At 36.4% G+C, this 22173-nt stretch overlaps 1 protein-coding gene across 1 annotated transcript in view; it reads right to left on the reverse strand.

The window, feature by feature from the left end:
- Nucleotides 1-4217: 4217 nt before the first annotated feature.
- The window catches only part of NSD (Nuclear receptor binding SET domain protein), a 68674-nt gene continuing 50718 nt past the window's right edge, over nucleotides 4218-22173 (reverse strand). Inside the window, exons 15-18 of the mRNA XM_069822946.1 lie at nucleotides 21518-21728; nucleotides 20153-20357; nucleotides 14875-15026; nucleotides 4218-5737 (exon numbers count right to left, since the gene is read on the reverse strand). Coding sequence (XP_069679047.1) covers nucleotides 4718-5737; nucleotides 14875-15026; nucleotides 20153-20357; nucleotides 21518-21728 — 1588 coding nt within the window. The 3' untranslated portion in view covers nucleotides 4218-4717. The remainder of the gene's footprint in view (nucleotides 5738-14874; nucleotides 15027-20152; nucleotides 20358-21517; nucleotides 21729-22173) is intronic.

The following is a 22173-nucleotide window of genomic DNA, read 5'->3' on the forward strand; positions in this document are numbered from 1 at the left end:
TTCAGGTCCTCAATCGCATTATACAGGGTGGACCGTTCGAATGTACCTAATTTCAATTGTATGTGACTGGTCAACGGTTGAAGATAGAACCTTACGGTAACGTTTATATGAAAGGAAAACTCAACAAGTTTCGAATCCTGTCAGTAGATGGTGCACAGACACGGTTCCTTTTCGTAGCTTGTATAGAATGTCAAAATGGCGACACCGCAGATGAAAGTGCACACTGTGTTATGGTATGCAGTTTAAATCAATTGTTAGAGTATCGGCGAATGTTTAACCATGATGCTCCAACTGCTAAAAGCATTAAGAAGTGGCACGATACATTTTTAGTGTTGAAGAAGCATGGTGGTGGTTGCAGAACATCTGACGAAATGGTTGCAAATGTTCAAGCCGCGTATGAGCGGAGCCCACAGAAGTCATTAAGAAGAGCTTTGCGGGAACTTCAAGTACCAAAATCAACATTGCAACGAATTGTCCACAAACGTCTCAAACTGCACGCATACAAAGTGCAGTTAATGCAACGTCTGGAGCTGGATGACAAACCCAAACGCGTGGAATTCGCCAATAGCCTAACATCCTTTTCCAGCAAGATGGCGCTCCTCCACACTGGTTCAATGACGTTCGTACGACTTTAGACGTGTTCCCTGGCCGTTGGATTGCTAGGGGAGGACCGATTGCTTGGCCCCCGAGATCTCCGGATTTAACACTGCTCGATTTCTTTCTCTGGGGCTACGTCAAAGATAAAGTGTACGCCACTCCAGTCAGAGACCTTCGTGATCTTCGGGAGTGCACCATAGATGCTATTGAGAGCATTCCAGAAGACATGCTCCAACGTGCTTGGCAAGAAATCGTTCATTTGCCTCGATATCATCACAGTGACAGCTGGAGCTCACATAGAGATATGGCCATGTGCATATCGAAACTTGTTGAGTTTTCCTTTCATATAAACGTTACTGTAGGTTTCTATCTTCAACCATTTACCAGTCACATACAATTGAAATTAAGTACATTTGAGCGGTCCACCCTGTATATTAATTCATTTACACAGAGTGTAGTATACAGAAGAACAGTATGGCATTGGACTATATACAGAAGTAATACTGACAGATATTCATTATGTACTGTCTGTTGCTAAATATATACAGTATTGCTATCGAAATTCCAAAATTAATTATTACACAAATACTTTTCCTCACTCTTGAGAGATCATAACATATACAAGAACCATGTAAATCAAATAATTTTAACTTTATCAAATTCATATTGTAGAAGAGACTGCGAGTTTCAACATAAAACTACGAATATAGCTAGAACGACGAACTCTTAAAAGTTTTAATTTGTATTCCCATTACTGTACTCATAGATTCATAATACATCATGTCTCCTCACCACTGTCATTCCTGTTCATGAAGGGAAGTTACATTTATGTAAAAGAAGAAGAAAAGAAATAGAGATGAATTTGATTTTTTATATATTAACTTTTAATAGTCTTAATTAAAATCATTATGGAAATGAAAACGATGCCACACTACACACTTCAGACTTCCTGCATTAAATAATGAACAAAGTTTGGTTACTTGGTGGAAAATAGGAATATGATACACAAATAAAGTCTATTTACATTAAATTCTATCTGCACCTAGCTTTTTTTATTTTGGCTTTTTACAGATACTATGTAAGGTAAATGATGCAGTGCACATTTCATACCTGTTATATACGAAATTCCGGAAGATAATCAGAAACTAATATAAGTGGTACAGATGTTCATTTTATGGTGTACATAACATTGGTCTCTCCTAATACAGTGCATACATTACTGTCATGCATTGTGCATAATTTAAAATTGTTTTCTTTTTTCCAAAGTATTGTAATATAAAATCTTGAAAATAATTCTTAGGTTTTCTGTCCTGTCTTCACATTGGACTCAAGATCCATAATAACAGGACACAATGTCATATCTTAATACGAGAAAGTTTTCACAGTAATCTGACAACCTTTAAAGGATTTTAATGATGCATTTTCCAGGTGTTAATTTCATATTAAATCCAATGACTGTCCGTGAATGAACAACCTTTCCAAAGAAAACTTCACTTTATAATTATTTATAATCTGACATGATACATCAGATGGGAAACCTGCACTGTAGATGAATTGCAGAATCAGAATGTGTACAGTATAGTCCGACCATCGGATCTGTGCCCACGTAAGATATGCGAATTGAACCTTAATTCCTTTTCAGCCTCGGCAATTCATTTCTCCCCCTGTATTCCTATTTCTCTCATTTCTATCCCTCTCCCTTTCTCTCCCCCACTACTCACAATTTTGAGCCTTCTTGCGGGACAGTTTATTTGCACTTGCAGTCCAGTGTTGTCAACTCAACATGAATACTGTAGCACGGAGTGGTGAAAGAAATATTATTAAGCAAGTAATAGAATTTTGCATAAGTCAATCAGCGTCATTAGACCTACTTAAATTAAATTATGGATAAGTAATAATTAACCTTACAATATTATAAGCAATATTCAAGAGACATGATACTGTTTGACGGAAGTTTGGCAATATCCCTATTCGGCAAGGTTCGTGGCCTGCTGTTTGACGTAGTGGGAGAGAAACGGGTGGAATGGGGTGAGTAGAGGCATTAACTTTTCCAAGAACGACGACAGCGCTGAAGGGGCATACATTCGATCGTCCGACAATACATAAACAAATGTAAGAAAAAGTAACACTTTGTTGTGACTGTTGACTGTTTAAAAAAAATTAACTAATAAAATTGAACTTAACGGATACTGTAATATACATACATGGCATTAACCTGCTGACTGTATACAAATCATAAAATCTCATTTGAAGACCAATAACCTGCAAGTAAATGTCAAAATATCGAAATATATGCATCACACAACTTTATAAAAACATTTCAATAAATTATGCAAAATGTGGTTAAATTCAAGCATTTACGAGTAACAAAATACAGTATGATAGGAATGGGAGTATGATGTCCTCAAGAATTCAATGTTATTATTCGATTATTATCTTAAGGCTGGTTCACAATAAACCAGAAACGAGAATCGGAACGAAAACGGTAAAATTGTTAAAATGTGTACATTTAAATGTGAGCATTCACAATTAACGAAAAGCTTGCTGGAGCCCAGGATCGGGAACGGAGAGTTGACCAAGTTTCAACTTTGGCGTTCACGTTTCCAATCTAAAAGCTATTTTGTAGTCGTATATTTTGTAGCAAGAAGACCGTGACATAACCTATGCATTATTTTGTTCTGTGCTGTGCATCATGGAGCAAGTTTTATTTGTTGAGATTCTAATATTGAGTGTTGAGGAAAATCCTCACTTTTACTATAAGCGACGCGCCTCATATAAAGATGAGAAAATGAAGGAAAATACGTGGCTTTCAATAGCTGCATCTTTGAACACCGTAAGTGAATCATATTTTATTACTATATTGGTTGTATTACACACTACATATTCATGCTTCACTTCAATAACTACTGTTGTGTTCATTTTTGTTCTATTACAAATGTTTCTTCTCTAATTATTTTACGTTGTGGTAGACTTAAAATAGGTTGTGATAATAAAGATGCATGGGCATATTTATAGTACCGTACGTAATGAAATGTTTCAGTTGAAATTTCGAAGTTGGTTAACCTGTGTTTATGTTGGCTGCCTTGTACTCATGTGAGAATGCCATTGGTCAATTATACACAAATAACATCAGAATGCGTAATATTGACTTTACATATCGTTATTGACATGTATATCGATATGCATAGTCGTCTACGTTCTCGGTTTATTGTGAATAAAAATTTTTCATATTCACGTCCTCTGCTTCTCGTTTTCATTCTGGTTCTCCTTCCCGGTTTATTGTGAACCAGCCTTTACTTGTTTATCAAGGCATGAAACATTATTATTATTATTATTATTATTATTATTATTATTATTATTATTATCTTTCAATGGAAAGGTCTGACATTTGAAAAAAATGTATGCAATGAAACACACACTTAACTCGTAATAAAGAAAACAAAATGGCTGGCTAAGCTAGACACTAAAGGAATGTTATGAACAAGTGCCATCTTTCATTTCTTTACAGAACTGTACCCTAGATACACAACAGATATGGAACCTCATTTTTCTTAAAAGGTAGGGATTCTCATGATGCAGGAAACAGGAGCCACGAACTATGGAATGCAAGTTCATTAAGATGTACAGGAAGCGGAATTTAATGTTTAAAATAACTTGGAAATATTTGTTGTGAAGTATCTTTTGTTTACATGACCACAATCACTGTGAAGTTGTGAAAAAATGTTATCAGTTATCTTTCTGTGATACGAAGTTCATTTCATAAGTGACGCTTATAAAGACTGTAAAAAAAAAAAATATACACAACACACAATTATCGGCAAACAACCACGAGTCTCAGCATTGGTAGAATTTTGATACTTGCACATTTCTATTTCAAACACAGACATAATAAGTGTACACAATGTCCATTCATTGCAGTCAATGACAATAAATGCAGTAAATCGAATACTGATTTAACTGATAAGAAAGTACTGCATGAAATAACATAAATTATAACTTCAACTGCAAGATACAAATTTCCTACACATTAATGAATTGTTGCCTAATTCATATACGGACAGCAATATCTATGATTATGCTAAATCTGTTCTGATCCATTTGTGAGAAGTGATGAACCTGGTCAACTTTCAATAGGAAGAATGAGGACACCTGAAGATTCAATTCCTTTCACAGACAAAATGTCGGCTGTACCGTTTATAGTTTCATTGCACTTTGCTTCCACTTCAATACTGGAATCTGCTTTTAAATGCAAGGACGCATTTTCTACATCCTTCACCACATTTTTCTCTGTACTCTCCTCATCTTTTACTGTACTATCTGCCTGAAAATCCACACCATTGCATTGCTCTTCTTGGTGAACTGAACCCTCCTCAAATCCAGGTTTACTTACAACGGATGAAATCTTCCTCTGTCGCCCCCTTCCTTTTGCAGTTGTACCTGGTGACAGACCGTTTAACATCGCATTTTCCTCAGCTACAAGGGATTTAAATTTTTCACTGTATCTCCTCCCAAATTTAGAGGGTCTGGGCTGTAGTGTTTCATTATTTGTGGAACTTACTGCAACACTTTGATGTTCATCAGGAACTGTACAAGGTGGGTTTGTATTTCCGTTCTTAAGGTTCTCTTGTACTACTGACTTCCTTGGGCGGCCTCTTTTTGCCTTTTGCACAACATTATTAGTTTCAAATGTTGTGGTAACATTCTGAACTGGTGTACTCTGTTCATCTGTCACAGCAATTTTCAGGTCTGTAGCAATATCACCATTGGTGGAAGGTTCTCCATTTTGAATTGTTACCTCTCCATTCTCAGCAGTATTTTCGTCCAGAACTGCACAGGATTCCACACTGCTATCTGGTAATTTGTCACATGTACCAATCTTTCGCTCTCCTGAGGAAGATGAATTTAACTCCATGGTGTCTCTTTCAACAGACTGTACAGCAGTGACTGCTTTAGTTTCATTATTAGATCCATTCTGAACAACATCACAATCTCCCACCTTTGTTTCAACTTCTTTACTTATATAATTGCATTCAAGTGTTGATACGGAGGACTCCTCACTTACTTCCTCCTCTTCCGTACCCACTTTGCCATTCAGTGCTGCCAATGAACCTAATGACTCAGCCATACCACTTGTTGTTACCTGCAAGAAAACAATCTATATTATCTAAATCTTTAAAAACTTAAAAGTAGAGTAGAGTAAGTGCAATCACAAACATAAGAGTTTTATTTCGATATCTATATGTAGGGTGATTCACGAAGATGTGCAATAGTCCAGGAACTGATCCCTGATATTGTGAAGAAAAAAGTTCATATACACATGCCCGATTTTGAATAGTTCTGGAAAAAGTCATAGTTCTCGTTTCTCTAACGCTTGTAAACTTTACTTGAGTACTTACTTACTGGCTTTTAAGGAACCCAGAGGTTCATTGCCGCCCTTACATAAGCCCGCCATCGGTCCCTATCCTGTGCAAGATTAATCCAGTCTCTATCATCATATCCCACCTCCCTCAAATCCATTTTAATATTATCTTCCCATCTACGTCTCAGCCTCCCTAGAGGTCTTTTTCCCTTCGGCCTCCCAACTAACACTCTATATGTATTTCTGGATTCGCCCATACATGCTACATGCCCTGCCCATCTCAAATGTCTGGATTTAATGTTCCTAATTATGTCAGGTGAAGAATACAATGCGTGCAGTTCTGTATTGTGTAACTTTCTCCAGTCTCCTGTAACTTCATCCCTCTTAGCCCCAAATATTTTCCTGAGAACCTTATTCTCAAAAACCCTTAACCTATGTTACTCTCTCAAAGTGAGAGTCCAAGTTTCACAACCATAAAGAACAACCGGTAATATAACTGTTTTATCAATTCTAACTTTCAGATTTTTTCACAGCAGACTGGATGATAGAAGCTTCTCAACTGAATAATAACAGGCATTTCCCATATTTATTCTGTGTTTAATTTCCTCCCGAGTATCATTTATATTTGTTACTGTTGCTCCAAGATATTTAAACTTCTCCATCTCTTCGAAAGATAAATTTCAAATTTTTATATTTCCATTTTGTACAATATTATCGTCACGAGACATAATCATATACTTTGTCTTTTCAGGATTTACTTCCAAACCTACCTCTTTACTTGCTTCCAGTAAAATCCCCGTGTTTTCCCTAATCACTTGTGGATTTTCTCCTAACATATTCACGTCATCCGCATAGACAAGCAGCTGATGTAACCCATTCAATTCCAAACCCTCTCTGTTATCCTGGACTTTCCCAATGACATACTCTAGAGCAAAGTTAAAAAGTAAAGGTGATAGTGCATCTCTTTGCTTTAGCCCACAAAACTTTACTCGAGTACTTAGAATTATACCATACTCCAAATAATGCTTGAAACAATCGACAGAGAAGTGCATAAAAATTCACAACGAATTGTAAACTAGATCTACTGTTGACAATTTTGATTTATTCACGGCCAAACACAACCTAAGTGTGGCACAGACAGTTCACGCTAAGGAGGCTATGTGTATTGTTCCAAAAGGCGAGATCTTTGAAAACCAGCTTAATACAAATTCGAAGGAGTTCAGGTAAAAGGGGTTAAGTCATTTTTGTGCAAATTAAGTTTTGTTCCCCAAGTTAAAAAATAATAATAATACTAGCATTTGATGTGTTTTATTTATGTAGAAAATTATTTCCAAAAGGGTCTGAAGTTTAATTTATCTCAAAACTCATTTTTATGACTTATCTCCCTTTACCCAAACACCACTGAATTATTCTGATGAGTAATAATGTGAATGCACTTTAATAAATTTATAATACAGCCAGTACCATTTTCCTAGATATTTAAATGCATATACCTTCATAACTTCCATGTTCATGTTCAACATTCAGGAGGATGTAACTTAATTTAAAAATATAACATGTTTATACGAAATTTCTTCATCACAATATCAAGAATGAGTTCACAGGGTATTGCACGATCTTCGTGAATCACTCTGTATATGAAAATAGGCACTAGTATTCCGAACTCTTAGCACGTAATGGATAGATTTCTTATAGAATTTATATGACATGTCATTCATACTACTGTATTACATAAGATGTACAATGTATATATACAGCATGTTTCAAAATTATGGCAACACTTTCATATCATTATTAAGTAAGTATTAATGATAACAGTAATTTTATTCTCAAACAATGAAGACACAGTTCTCAAGATTGTATGACGAAAGCTAATCAACTATACAAAACTGTATAAATGAAAAAAAAAATCTCTGTCTCTCTCTCTCTGTCTGTCTAAGATGTTGCTGTTCTGTTAAACCAGATAACCCATTAACGTTCCCAAGTTTCAGCTGGACTTCCAATAATGTGAGCCTCATGATAAAATATTTGATTTGATTTTATCATACATGTCAGTTATATGGCTGCAAAAGGGTATCTGTTGGATACAGGGGGGAGGGCCATTAATCCTTCCCATTGAAGGTTTTAAGGAACCAACCTGGACAAATACCCAATGTCCCATCCCTACCTTCCCGTGGTGCAGCTGTTAGTAAGCATAATTTTACAAGCTGAACTAAAGGGAGGGGCTACTCATCAATTAGCACTGGTCAGCTTGATGAGTTAATAACTGAATTTGGTATAATTTTCCTCTATTCAATACCTAATTCCCTCTTTACCCTTTCCTATCCAGTCCTCTAACTGAACTCTTACTTTCTTCGACCCCGACGGCATTAGAGCATTCGAGGCCTAGGGGTTCATTTCCCTTTCCTTCCTCCTCTTTCTACTTTTCTGTTCCTAGTGCTGACCTGCTATGGCACTAAAATCGTCCTCCAGTGGCTTAAGGAGGGAAAGCTGGTGATCAACAAGATCTCCCAGCTTGGTCCAATGGACCCGTCGACCAACAGCAGGTGTGGTCCTCCAGACATTCTGGGGGTTGTGTGTGAATGAAGTAGCCACCAAAACGTTAAAATATGGTGTTCACTTAAATCAGCTAAAACTTGCCATTTTCATAATGGATTCGGAACACCTCAAAATTTGTGCTTCAGTGGCTGACCATGATAATATCTTTGAAAAATATTGGAGTGCAAGAAGTCAAATGACTATTGTCAAATGCCTGGCATTAGAAAACAACAACAACATGTCAGTTATTAAGCTATCTTTCCCTTGTAGGCTTTTGACTAAGACACAGTGATATGACTAAGAAAGGCTAAATCTTTTATCCATTCCTCATCAATAAGCTCTGGTGCTGGGTGCTTAGAGACTGTCTAAAAATTTCTTTATCTCAACCTTATTAGTTCTACTCTGTGTGAACAAATAATCTTTTTCTAAATTTTCTCATAACGCATAGTTTTCAGATTTCCTAGCCATTTCTCTATGGAAGCTAACGGAAAGCTGTGCAACTGTAAGTGACCAAGTCGATCTGTTCATATTATGCGGTGTTTGACATCACTGTCACAAAAATACCCAAACGCTTATCTAGCTGCCCTCGTGAGGGTAGCGTTATTCCAGAAGGAGTGAGGTCGCCCGATTAGCTCATGATTGAGACCGCCTTAAGGTACGGTCACACGTCGCTACTTTTGCAGCGATGCAGTACAAAAAACTGCGCAACTCTCGTACCGCGACGTGTGAACAATGGTGCAACCCGAAAAGTAGCGGCTGCCGAACCTGCTGCCCGCTACTTTTCCATGCTGCTCGCAGCTTAAAAGTAGCGACGTGTGAACAGGGTTCTCAGAGTTGAAGCCGCAGCATTTTCGATATCGGTTTTGTTGAAACTTTTGCTGCGGTTGCGACCAGTGTTGCCACCCATATGTGCCAATGATACTTTTATTGTTTGGATGTATTTTAATGTTAGATGTGATAAAATTAAATTACTTGTAACAGTTATTAAATGCACAACACAGTCTGAGCATATTTGCTGACATTATAATTCACTTTTTTAATTTTCTGTAGCACAGTTTCAAACAGGAGGGTTGCCAACATTGATTGCGTGAATATATTGTTGGTCATCATTTAAGTATATAGGCATTTTTAAAAGCTTTATAGTAAAAACAATGCCAATTTCTGAATACTAGTTAGGGCAGAAAAGCAAATAATAGATAAGTAAGCTTTCGCATGAGTTTATTAATAATGCGAACATAACCACAAAATGTACATTGAGAAGTCAACACGGAGATGGAAACCTGCAGCATGACTGCGGCTGCAAAAGTAGCGCCTTGTATGTGAATACTCGCAACCTCCAGTTGCAACTTTTGCTGCACTCGGGTTGCGCAGCACAAAAAGTAGCATGCAGCACACTACTTTTGGCTTACGTGTGAACACGACACGCAACTTTTGCAGCTGCAGTACAAAAGTTGCGCAGCAAAAGTAGTGACGTGTGACCGTACCATTATAGTCATACTCACATGCTTTAAATTAACTTTACACAGAATCAGACTTTTACCCAACAGTAAAATAAACTTTAAAACTAATGAAGATAATAAATGAAACAAGGAAGTACTTCAACAAAGCTATACAGATGGACTAAGTTAAGAAGTGTGGTATCACAACCCATGTGGTTTCTGCATGATACAAAGGCACCATAACCAAGGAAACAATAAATATTCAGAAAGAACTGGCTGGTCCAAGTTATTCCACACTATACGTCAAGTATCCTCTTCACTAAGCTGTCACACACAAACTCTCTCCATGTGAAAATTATTAAAAACAAACAACACTGACTTACGAACACCAGCACTTGACTACATGATATGCATGTTCCTAAGCATCGAAATGTCCCAACATACTTCTGTGTTATAAAAAAATTAAGAGAAAATTAAATTGCAAAGAAAACATTAATGCATAAACATAAATTACCGTATTTCACCACATAATCATCGCCATTGCATAATGGTCGCACCCTTACTTACACACAAATTGATCAGGATCTTAAAATTTTACAGCACAATCGTCATATGGATATTTCTGTTTATCACGATCTAGAATTATTTAAAAATGTGCCACCATTGCAACACAAAGCACCTTTATGCTCAAGGTCGAATGTGCGAGAAACAGTAATGACAGCTGACGGAAGTGAATGGACTGGAGGTGCGAGATGTTAGCACCAAGCCAATAGTCTTAAATGCCTTCACAATTGTTGGTTATGAGTGGTGTATTTACGAGTGTTAAATACTTTTTTAGGCCTAGATCAATTACCTTTCTGTGGACTGGTTTAGTCACATAATATCCACTTCAGTGTATCATATGTATCAGTGTATGTGAGTCAATAATACTTAAACTGAGAAGGTTCAATCCGGCATTGGAACTGGAATCCGGTGTGGCTTAGTGGATAGAGCGTCAACACGTAGAGCTGAAAACCCGGGTTCGAATCCCAGTAATGGAGAGAATTTTTCTCTGCTCCACCCATCCTTCATTATATGATAATGCAGAATTTCTGCACGGAAATATCATAATATGTACTTTGGTACATCGTAATAATACTGTGTCAATAATACAGTGAAACCTCAGTAAGATGCTCTTCAAGAAACCAATAAAAGTAGCATATTAAATGGGACCGCGTATTAGTGAGAGTGGGCCATTTTTAAATTTTAACACAAAGGTATAAATCAGTATAAATATTTGTTAAAGAAATTTAAGGATTTTTAACTGTTGTTCTAAGCGTTGAAGAAGGGATTCCATATGATTCTGCCAACTGTTTCTGTTTCATAATACTATCTTCATCATGTTTACAGAGAATTTGTAATTTCTCTTATATCGATAAAGCTTTCCATTTCACTCTTTTATTCATGTTGGCACTAACACGTCACTTCACACTTGTACAAGATGCACCGGTCAAGTCTTCACTGACAACGCGATTTAAAACTGCCAGCAAGAAGGACAGGCTCTGTATACAGTAGTCTTGCTGGTACTCAAGGGTCGCAGTCCATTCCATTGTATTCACCAAACAAAGACTCCTACAAATCCTTGAATATGTGGGCGCTAGTGATAAATATATAGAAGTCCAGGTAAATTTTCTCAGTATCTTTTGAAGATATTTTAGAATTTTCAGCCAATGGAAGAGTGTATTTTACACAATGATGAGCACATTAAGGGGTGGATTTTACACGGTTTTATATAGGGATGTCAAGGAACCGGACAAAAAGAGCATATCATGCGGGATAGCATAACAAATGGGTGTGTATTATCGGGGTTTCACTGTAGTTATTTATGCAACAAGTGGATAATCTTGATGATTATGGCATGAATGAATGTAACGAGTGTCATAATAAGATTATCAACGAGTTGGATACAACACTTCATGGCATCTTAGCATTATAAATTGTAGGAAATAAATTATGAAATAATTCAGCATCCACAGCTGACAAAGTCTTCATATGTTCTTATCGATTAGCTGTGCCTGGCATTGGCACTGAATAAAGAGAAATGAATGACCTTGCAGGTATTACAAACTCTAGCTGTACCTTAGGTATCAAATTTTATTTTATAAATCGACCCTCCCAAGTACTAACATTGTAACTCAATTTGTTATGGTTTTGAGTTGTCCTAGTTAATATGGTCTTAAATTGTTTCTTTTTCTCCCAGTACTATCATTGTATAGTTCTAAACCTGCCCAATTGTATGTAAAATCTTATTGTTACTCTACATTTTTGTATACACTAATTTACACGATCATTTTAAAACTTCATTTTCATCTCCTGAAAAATGTAAAAAAGTGAGTTGCAATTTTAGTACTTGGGAGGGTCGAAAGGTTCCTTTATTTTGTTACTATAGTTTCTCTGAACCATAAAACTGTTGTATGTGATATTACAAATTATTGTGTTAAAGATGGGAAATAAATGATATGTTACCTTCTGTCCTGCATTTCATTTCTTGTTACGTGGAGCGTAGAAGCAGTAAGCAAGATAACCAGACGAGTTGCATGCATCCCCAACCAAGTGTTCCGGTATTACATCATAGCAAATACGTCATTGCTATTATTGGCATGCAAGCCATAATAAGCCGATTATGCACAATATTGGATGCAGTAACAACCTGTTTATAATGCTAGGACGGCATAAAAAGGTGTTTTTAATCCAATAACATCACAGTAATTTTTAAGGTATTATTCACATTATGGTTCCAGTGTCGCACACTAATATCGGTTCTCTTCCTTCCTCTTCCGCTACAAATCACGCAATTTGGCCATACTTGCTCGCACATGCCCCCGTTATATGGAAGCTGATAACTGAAAGTTGATGCAACCAATCGTTACCATTTTAATTTATTCTTTACATAAAGGTCGCACAGCATATTTTCATGTCGACTGCAAAAGGGTATCTGTCGGATACAGGGGGGAGAGCCATTAATCCTTCCCATTGAAGGCCTTAAGGAACCAACCTGGACAAATACCCAATGTCCCAACCCTACCTTCCCGTGGTGCAGCTGTTAGTAAGCATAATTTTACAAGCTGCACTAAAGGGAGGGGCTACTCATCAATTAGCACTGGTCAGCTTGATGAGTTAATGACTGAATTTGGTACAATTTTCCTCTATTCAATACCTAATTCCCTCTTTACCCTTTCCTATCCAGTCCTCTAACTGAACTCTTACTTTCTTCGACCCCGACGGCATTAGAGCATTCGAGGCCTAGGGGTTCATTTCCCTTTCCTTCCTCCTCTTTCTACTTTTCTGTTCCTAGTGCTGACCTGCTATGGCACTAAAATCGTCCTCCAGTGGCTTAAGGAGGGAAAGCTGGTGATCAACAAGATCTCCCAGCTAGGTCCAATGGACCCGTCGACCAACAGCAGGTGTGGTCCTCCAGACATTCTGGGGGTTGTGTGTGAATGAAGTAGCCACCAAAACATTAAAATAAGGTGTTCACTTAAATCGGCTACAACTTGCCATTTTTCTCAAAATCTGTGCTTCAGTGGCTGGTCATGATAATATCTTTGAAAAATATTGGAGTGCAAGAGGTCAAATGACTTTATTGTCAAACGTCTGGCATTAGAAAACAACAACATATTTTCATGTCAAAAAATGAAAAAGGCATTAAAAATGCGACGATTATGTGATGAAATACGGTATAACAAAATAATGAAAACAGAAAATTAAATTTAAATATAAGTTCATAAAAATGAATATGAGCAATAATATGTTAATAGCCAAGACAAAATTAGAAACATGTATTTCATTCTACTTAAATATACCTATACTGTTTTCGCTGTAAGAAAAATCCTAATGAAAACATAAGCACGTGGCTGTCATACCCATGATTGGCTCACAGTCGAAACACTCACACGACGCAGGAAAATATAGTTCGTATTTGGAAACCATAACCTTGTATTATTTGAAAGTAAAAAATTGAATTCTAGTTGTTAAATACGATGAAACATATAACTTCAATCATATGTAGAACGCTATGTAAAAGAAAAGCCACTTTTATATTTTGTTATGCACTATGATTGCGGATGAATACCAACAGTAATACCGAGGTAGTCTGTTCTTGTAACAAGCTGGCATCACTTGAGCTCCTAGTTGTTCACGTAAGCACGTGGTACTGTAGTATGACTTCTGCACCCTCAACTGTCCATTGTGAAGATATAAGACTTAAAAATAATTTAATTACAGTAATTATAAAGTAAATGTTTCCTAAGCAAACGAATGTATAGTAGTGAGGTTAGACCTACTTGACGAGTAACGGGAAATATTTAACATGAAACAGAATGTACAACAGTAGGCGGGAACACGTACTGAGAATCTATGGCGCCAAACAGCGGCCAATGAAGCCTCACTTCAGTCATGTGCTATTGTTTATATTAGGATTTTTCTTACAGCGAAAAGATTATAGAGCAATTTAAGTTGTAACAATAATGATAATGATGATCTGAATCTGACGATCACATTAACCGATACTCTCAAGCAGGCTCCATAATACAGTGCCTTACTGGGCTTCAGATACTTGCCTGCACAGGCTGAACGAATCAAGATCAGACATCGTATAGCTATGACGCTTGTTATCGCTGTAGTTACTCCTACTATTTCTACACAACGTAACCTCCTTTGCTCGCTCACTGCTGCCCGCTGCCCAGAATCTTGCTAACCGATGGTGACTGCTCTCAAGAAATAACCAAACCACATGTATGCCGATAGTGTGCCCAGACAAAACAATACATGGTGTTGCCTTCTAGCATATCACCTTGTCCAGTGGCCAATTTTCAGAAAACACTGTAGTTCTACCTACCTGCTTCCTATATGCCTGAATCTGATGTGTACACGAACCATCTCATGCCAAATATTTTCAATTACCTTATCATGTTTACTGCAGACAAAGCCATGTGTATGTAATCCGATGTTGCCCTCAGCATGTATAGGACAGAATGAATTAGGGCAATAATTACAGCGTCTAATAGTACGCTTGTGACATACATTGCAACGGTGCCATGGACACAACCATTTCCCTGAAAATCAAAGAAGAAACTTTGATTAACAGAATACAATTAAACATATTTCATATATTTCACATATAGTGTAACCTCTCATAGTTAAGAGGAGAACATAATTTTAGTATATATCAACATTTTGCCAGCATTATTTTACAATATTTCAACATTTTTTTTTTTTTTTCAAAATCTATAGATCCTCTGGGAACAGAAATTGGCATGCTTAATACAGTGAAACCTGTTCAAATCGGAACCTGAATAATCCGGAATCCTGTCTATTTCGGAACAATTTATTGGTCTTGGCGAAATTTGTATGTATTATGTGTAATTTTTCCTGAATAAAATGGAAACTGTCCAATGCGGAAACGGAAACTGTCTGCTACTGTTCAAAACGGAAACAATATTTTGGACACACTATATTTTGTAACTATATTTTGAAACATTGTGTAATTTCAAGGAATATACAAAATATATATGTCACTAAGATAAAAACAAGTTTTCTTTGCAAAATTCTAGAGGGTACAAGGGTATGTTGGCCTGTCGGTCATAAATTTTATTACCCTATTGACTAGGCAGACGAGTCCCTTCAAAGATTTTCAATGCTTCACACCCATATACTGTCGTAGCTAAAGAGAGCGCAAGTGTATGATTTCCGGGGGGGGGGGGGGGGAAGTTGCATAAAATGTGGCATTAACTTTAAGTGATGAAGTAAAAGTTATCGAGATAAAGGAAAATTAGAAACAAAGTCTGTGTGAAATAATATTGAAGTACAGTTGTGGAAAACTCAGATGTGACACTTTAAAAAATAAAGATCATAATGAGTAAGTGGCGTGCAGCCAATATTGGTGACATAAAAGAAACCAGAAAGCAAGTGTTTATGTGAAAATAAATGAATGGGAGTGGGTTCTTCATGACCTTTCAAAGAACAAGCCAATTTCTCGATCTATTCTGCAAAGCAAGCTATTGAACTGGGAAAGAAATTAAATACACCAGAATTCAAGGCTTCTAATAGATGGCTCCTAGTCCAATTAATTAATAATGTGCAGTGATATGCAATACAGTATTAGAGTATAGTGTTAGATATTAAATAGAATGAGATTAGTAAACTTTAGTAATGTGTAATGACTAATGAGTGAATTACGATAATATTTCTACAGAAAATGAGATTTTAATCAAGATGATTCACTAACGGAATAAGCGACAGAAAGCTGATTTAATGTGATGAGTGTTAAACGGAATATTTTGTACTTCTTGCAGTTTGTGGTATTCCATTTTGTTTTTCATGTATACGAATGACAAAATATTCCATTTTAATGTCACACCTGAATAATACGGAAACCTGTCCACAACGGAAAAAAAATTAGGACCATATCACTTCCGTCTTGAACAGGTTTCACTGTATACATTATTTGTACAGTACATCAACAAATATTTCTAATGTTTTTTGAAAACCCAATAGTTGTTTTTTTAAATTTTGAGAATATTTTTCAGCTGGGCAGCGTTTCAATGATAAATTACTCAAATATTTAATTTTGATGTAATTCTTTTAAATTACATGAATTTCTGTAAAACAGGAACTTAATAGTTACTGAATAAAATGCATTGTGAGATATGCCATTTACCCGACTTTCTTTAATATCTTATTAAACATAATACGTACATGAGAGCAATACTTTCTATTACAATGATTTACTTCAATGAAGTACAGTGCTAGATCAGTAATTCATTTACACATAAATAACTTACTTACTTACTTACAAATGGCTTTTAAGGAACCCGAAGGTTCATTGCCGCCCTCACATAAGCCCGCCAGCGGTCCCTATCCTGTGCAAGATTAATCCAGTCTCTATCATCATACCCCACCTCCCTCAAATCCATTTTAATATTATCCTCCCATCTACGTCTCGGCCTCCCTAAAGGGTTTTGTTCCCTCCGGTCTCCCAACTGAAACTCTATATGCATTTCTGGATTCGCCCATACGTGCTACATGCCCTGCCCATCTCAAACGTCTGGATTTAATGTTCCTAATTATGTCAGGTGAAGAATACAATGCGTGCAGTTCTGTGTTGTGTAACTTTCTCCATTCTCCTGTAACTTCATCCCGCTTAGTCCCAAATATTTTCCTTAGCACCTTATTCTCAAACACCCTGAACCTATGTTCCTCTCTCAGAGTGAGAGTCCAAGTTTCACAACCATACAGAAGAACCGGTAATATAACTGTTTTATAAATTCTAACTTTCAGATTTTTGGACAGCAGACTGGATGATAAGAGCTTCTCAACCGAATAATAACACGCATTTCCCATATTTATTCTGCGTTTAATTTCCTCCCGAGTGTCATTTATATTTGTTACTGTTGCTCCAAGATATTTGAATTTTTCCACCTCTTCGAAGGATAAATCTCCAATTTTTATAGTTCCATTTCGTACAATATTCTGGTCACGAGACATAATCATATACTTTGTCTTTTCGGGATTTACTTCCAAACCGATCGCTCTACTTGCTTCAAGTAAAATTTCCGTGTTTTCCCTAATCATTTGTGTATTTTCTCCTAACATATTCACGTCATCTGCATAGACAAGAAGCTGATGTAACCCGTTCAATTCCAAACCCTGCCTGTTATCCTGAACTTTCCTAATGGCATATTCTAGAGCGAAGTTAAAAAGTAAAGGTGATAGTGCATCTCCCTGCTTTAGCCCGCAGTGAATTGGAAAAGCATCAGATAGAAACTGACCTATACGGACTCTGCTGTATGTTTCACTGAGACATATTTTAATTAATCGAACTAGTTTCTTGGGAATACCAAATTCAATAAGAATATCATATAATACTTCCCTCTTAACCGAGTCATAAGCCTTTTTGAAATCTATGAATAACTGATGTACTGTACTCTTATACTCCCATTTTTTCTCCATTATCTGTCGAATACAAAAAATCTGATCAATAGTCGATCTATTACGCCGAAAACCGCACTGATGATCCCCAATAATTTCATCTACGTACACATAAATAACAAAACAACAAAAAAAATTCACACATTATGGAGATTTTTGATAGCCTATACAGATAAAATTTCACTGAAAATAGAACTTCGTTTTTTAATTTTATAATCACCATCATCATCATCATCATCATCATCATCATCATCATCATCATCATCATCGTCATCATTTATGTGTTTCTGTTTAACACTAATATATGTCTTATGAATATCTAATGTGTATTTTATTTGCTTCTCCCTCCATCTTAAACATTATACAGGCTGGAAGTGAAATAACCCTGCAGACTGAAAGGGTCGATAAGGTACACTTGAAGGAATAGAAAACCTACATTACATTTTGTAATTAAATGCACGGTTAATTAGAAAATTAAGTTGGAAGTTTCAGCAGTCCGGCAACATCACTGCTAACACAGTAATCTGAAATAAATGGTTTTCCCATTTCGTATATATACAGTAACAAACTCATGTTTCTCTCCACGGGACCATGAAACTTTTGATAGATATGTGTGCAGGGACATAAATTTGACATTTTTTTTTTTTTCAAGGAATTAGAAGAATCAGTTAGAATTTGTAATTTTTATTCAAGTTTTCATGTCTGAAAATCTCGTGAATTCTAAATTTTCACAATTCTGTTTCTTTCCGCCAAACTTCGAAACCTTTGATAGATACTTGTGTAGAAACATGAATTTAACACTTCTTCCAAGTATTAGAAAAATCCATCTGAAATTACAGATTTTATTAGCATTTGAATATTTCTTCTAGTAATAAAGATGTAAGAGGTCAATGAACTCAGGTCTGTCTCTCTATGCGAGCCTCTCTTTCTCAATACGACATTGCAATCTGTTCGCAACATTCAGTAGCTTGAAATTAGTGATTTTTAAATTAAATTTACACGAAAACCGTCCATGCTACTGAAATATGCCAGAGGGATACTTACTTACTTACTGGCTTTTAAGGAACCCGGCGGTTCATTGCCGCCCTCACATAAGCCCGCCATCGGTCCCTATCCTGAGCAAGATTAATCCATTCTCTATCATCATATCCCATCTCCCTCAAATCCATTTTTATATTATCTTCCCATCTATGTCTCGGTCTCCCTAGAAGTCTTTTTCCCTCTGGCCTCCCAACTAACACTCTATATGCATTTCTGGATTCGCCCATACGTGCTACATGCCCTGCCCATCTCAAACGTCTGGATTTAATGTTCCTAATTATGTCAGGTGAAGAATACAATACGTGCAGCTCTGTGTTGTGTAACTTTCTCCATTCTCCTGAAACTTCATCCCTCTTAGCCCCAAATATTTTCCTGAGAACCTTATTCTCAAACACCCTTAACCTATGTTCCTCTCTCAACGTGAGAGTCCAAGTTTCACAACCATAAAGAACAACCGGTAATATAACTGTTTTATAAATTCTAACTTTCAGATTTTTTGACAGCAGACTAGATGACAAAAGCTTCTCAACCGAATAATAACAGGCATTACCCATATTTATTCTGTGTTTAATTTCCTCCCGAGTATCATTTATATTTGTTACTGTTCCTCCAAGATATTTGAACTTCTCCACCTCTTCGAAAGATAAATTTCCAATTTTTATATTGCCATTTCGCACAATATTTCCGTCACGAGACATAATCATATACTTTGTCTTTTCAGGATTTACTTCCAAACCTATCTCTTCACTTGCTTGAAGTAAAATTCCCGTGTTTTCCCTTATCATTTGTGGATTTTCTCCTAACATATTCACGTCATCCGCATAGATAAAGGGGATAAAGATTCTTTATTAGATTTTCTATCAATATGGACAAAAGTCACGATCCTACTCGCAATAACTGCCGAATAAGAGTCTGTTAAACATTTAGGGGGGGGGGGGGATTTCTGAGAAAACTTTGAACTTTCCACCAATACAGTTATTTCACTTTCACCCTTTAACCTTCGGACATAAAATCATAACTGGTATAAACATCTTGTTTGTAACATGACTGAATATATTTCTGTTTAATACTGTAAGAAACGTAATATTTATTTCTAGTTTAATTTCACTTGCATCTCTCTTCATAGCAAACATAATCTTTAGACTAAGATCTTATCGATAACAACGTAACTGAAAACTGTGAATTTACCTAGGATTTATGTAGCACTTACCCTCTGGAGGTTTTTTCAACTTTAGACAGTGACGATGGTAACCTTTGGGGCAAGTCTTATTCTCACAGATGATCAAATCTCCGCCTTCACCACAAATGAAACACAAATCATCATTTACTCTTAAACCAGAGCGACGCTTCCTGTAACGACGTTTCGCTAAGGCCTGTGCATCTATGCGAGGTTTCTTATCCTCTTCCATTTGTTGCTAAGAAACCAAATTAAGTAAAATTAACTCACTTCTACAGAATGCATCGTTATATTAAAGGCTTAGACGATACATTTGTACAATGACTTTCAGTTTCGTTCAAGGTACAGATATGGAATTAAAATTTCAAGTGAGTCTTGATGGGAGTCTATATGTAGGCAACAATTTCACATGACTGCCCACAAGTAGCATATTTATAGACCTACAGGAGCTCTTGTTTACTGCATATGCAGTGTGTTGTAAGTGACTTAGGGTACGTACACGTTGGAGCAACAATAAACGATAAAAGAAACGATCTAGCGACGCTTTGGTATTATCAAAGAATCTTAGTGTTCATATCAGAGCAACGAGGATGCGGGAAGCAAACATTTTGATTTATCAGTAGAAGATATTCTATGCATTCACTTAATGAAAGAAGATATATAGGTAATATCAGCTGCTAAGTTCAAGGATAATATAAGTTAAATACGTACAAAATTAAACCACTTTCTCATCCCAAAGATAGTATAAATTCGTTGTGTTGTGATTGGTTCTTGTGATCACATAACATATGACCAATAAATACACAACTGATCAATTTGTCAATATCTACAATAATTAATTTAATATACCGAAATAATAATAAATCAATTAATATTCGGATATATTGACAACCACCGGTAATTATACAGATTAATATTACCTTAATCAGAGATCATATAAACAACAAGAGCGGAGAAAATGGTACTTTTCTTTTTAGTCGCTTTTATCGTGTATCTTCGCTTTTATCGTTACTCCAATATGCACACCTCAATGACAATGCATGCTTCAATTCTCCCTGATATAGCATCGCTGCTTCTTTTATCGTTTATCATCGCTCCAACATGTACGTACCCTTATACAATAAGGGAGCTCCAAATTTTATTTCCGTATCTGTACAAGATAAGAGAGACTGAATACTGCTGTGTTCAAGGTATGTAAATGAGGGCGAAAGAGCTATGGTATTTTATTCAGAAAGAATCTGGATTGGAAACAACATGGTAGACAGAAGTCCGCCTATACTAGCTTGCTTCAAAGCATGCTTCAGTTGATGTGAAATGATTTTTTTCTGTGATGATAAGGTTGTTTTCACATGCAACTATACATAAAAGATCCAATTTAATTAAACATGATATGCTTACCTTAGTAGCCTTCATACCAATAAAGCCACTGCAATTAGGGGCACCACACATACAAGGCTTCTTATCTGGTCCAACACATTCCAGGTTATAATTGAACGTGAGTTCTCTGCCAGCTGGAATATCCATCAGAGCAAACAACCCCACACGAGTATCTCCATTCACTGTCCATTTCTGTGTCTCACAATTTGGCTGACATGAATGGTTCATAAACCTGTGGGATGTTAGAATGTAAACTAAATTAAACTGAACACTATGGAAAGAATACAATCAAGTTTGTATATGAACAGCTTGCATATATTGTATCCAAACAAGATAGCTCAAATTAAGGGACATCATGTAGGGGGTGCATTAACTGGGGGGGGGGGGGATGCCAGGGATCGACAACAGTCACTACAATGAATGCACTCGAACTCGCCAAACAAACCAAAAAAGTTCAAACAAACCTTCAACAGGTTGGTTATGGCTACTGTGTTTTGGGACCAAAAAGGTGTGTTGCTTGTTGAGTTTATTGAACCGGGGACTACAATCAATGCAGCTGTTTATTGTTAGATTTTACGAGGGCTATTCATTAAGTAACTTCCGTTTATATTTTACAAACCTGTGAATGACGTTACAGAATTGGGTTACAATACAGTTTGAAAGTATGCACTCTAGTT

Source organism: Periplaneta americana, chromosome 4, assembly GCF_040183065.1.
Source record: "Periplaneta americana isolate PAMFEO1 chromosome 4, P.americana_PAMFEO1_priV1, whole genome shotgun sequence".
NCBI lineage: Eukaryota > Metazoa > Arthropoda > Insecta > Blattodea > Blattidae > Periplaneta > Periplaneta americana.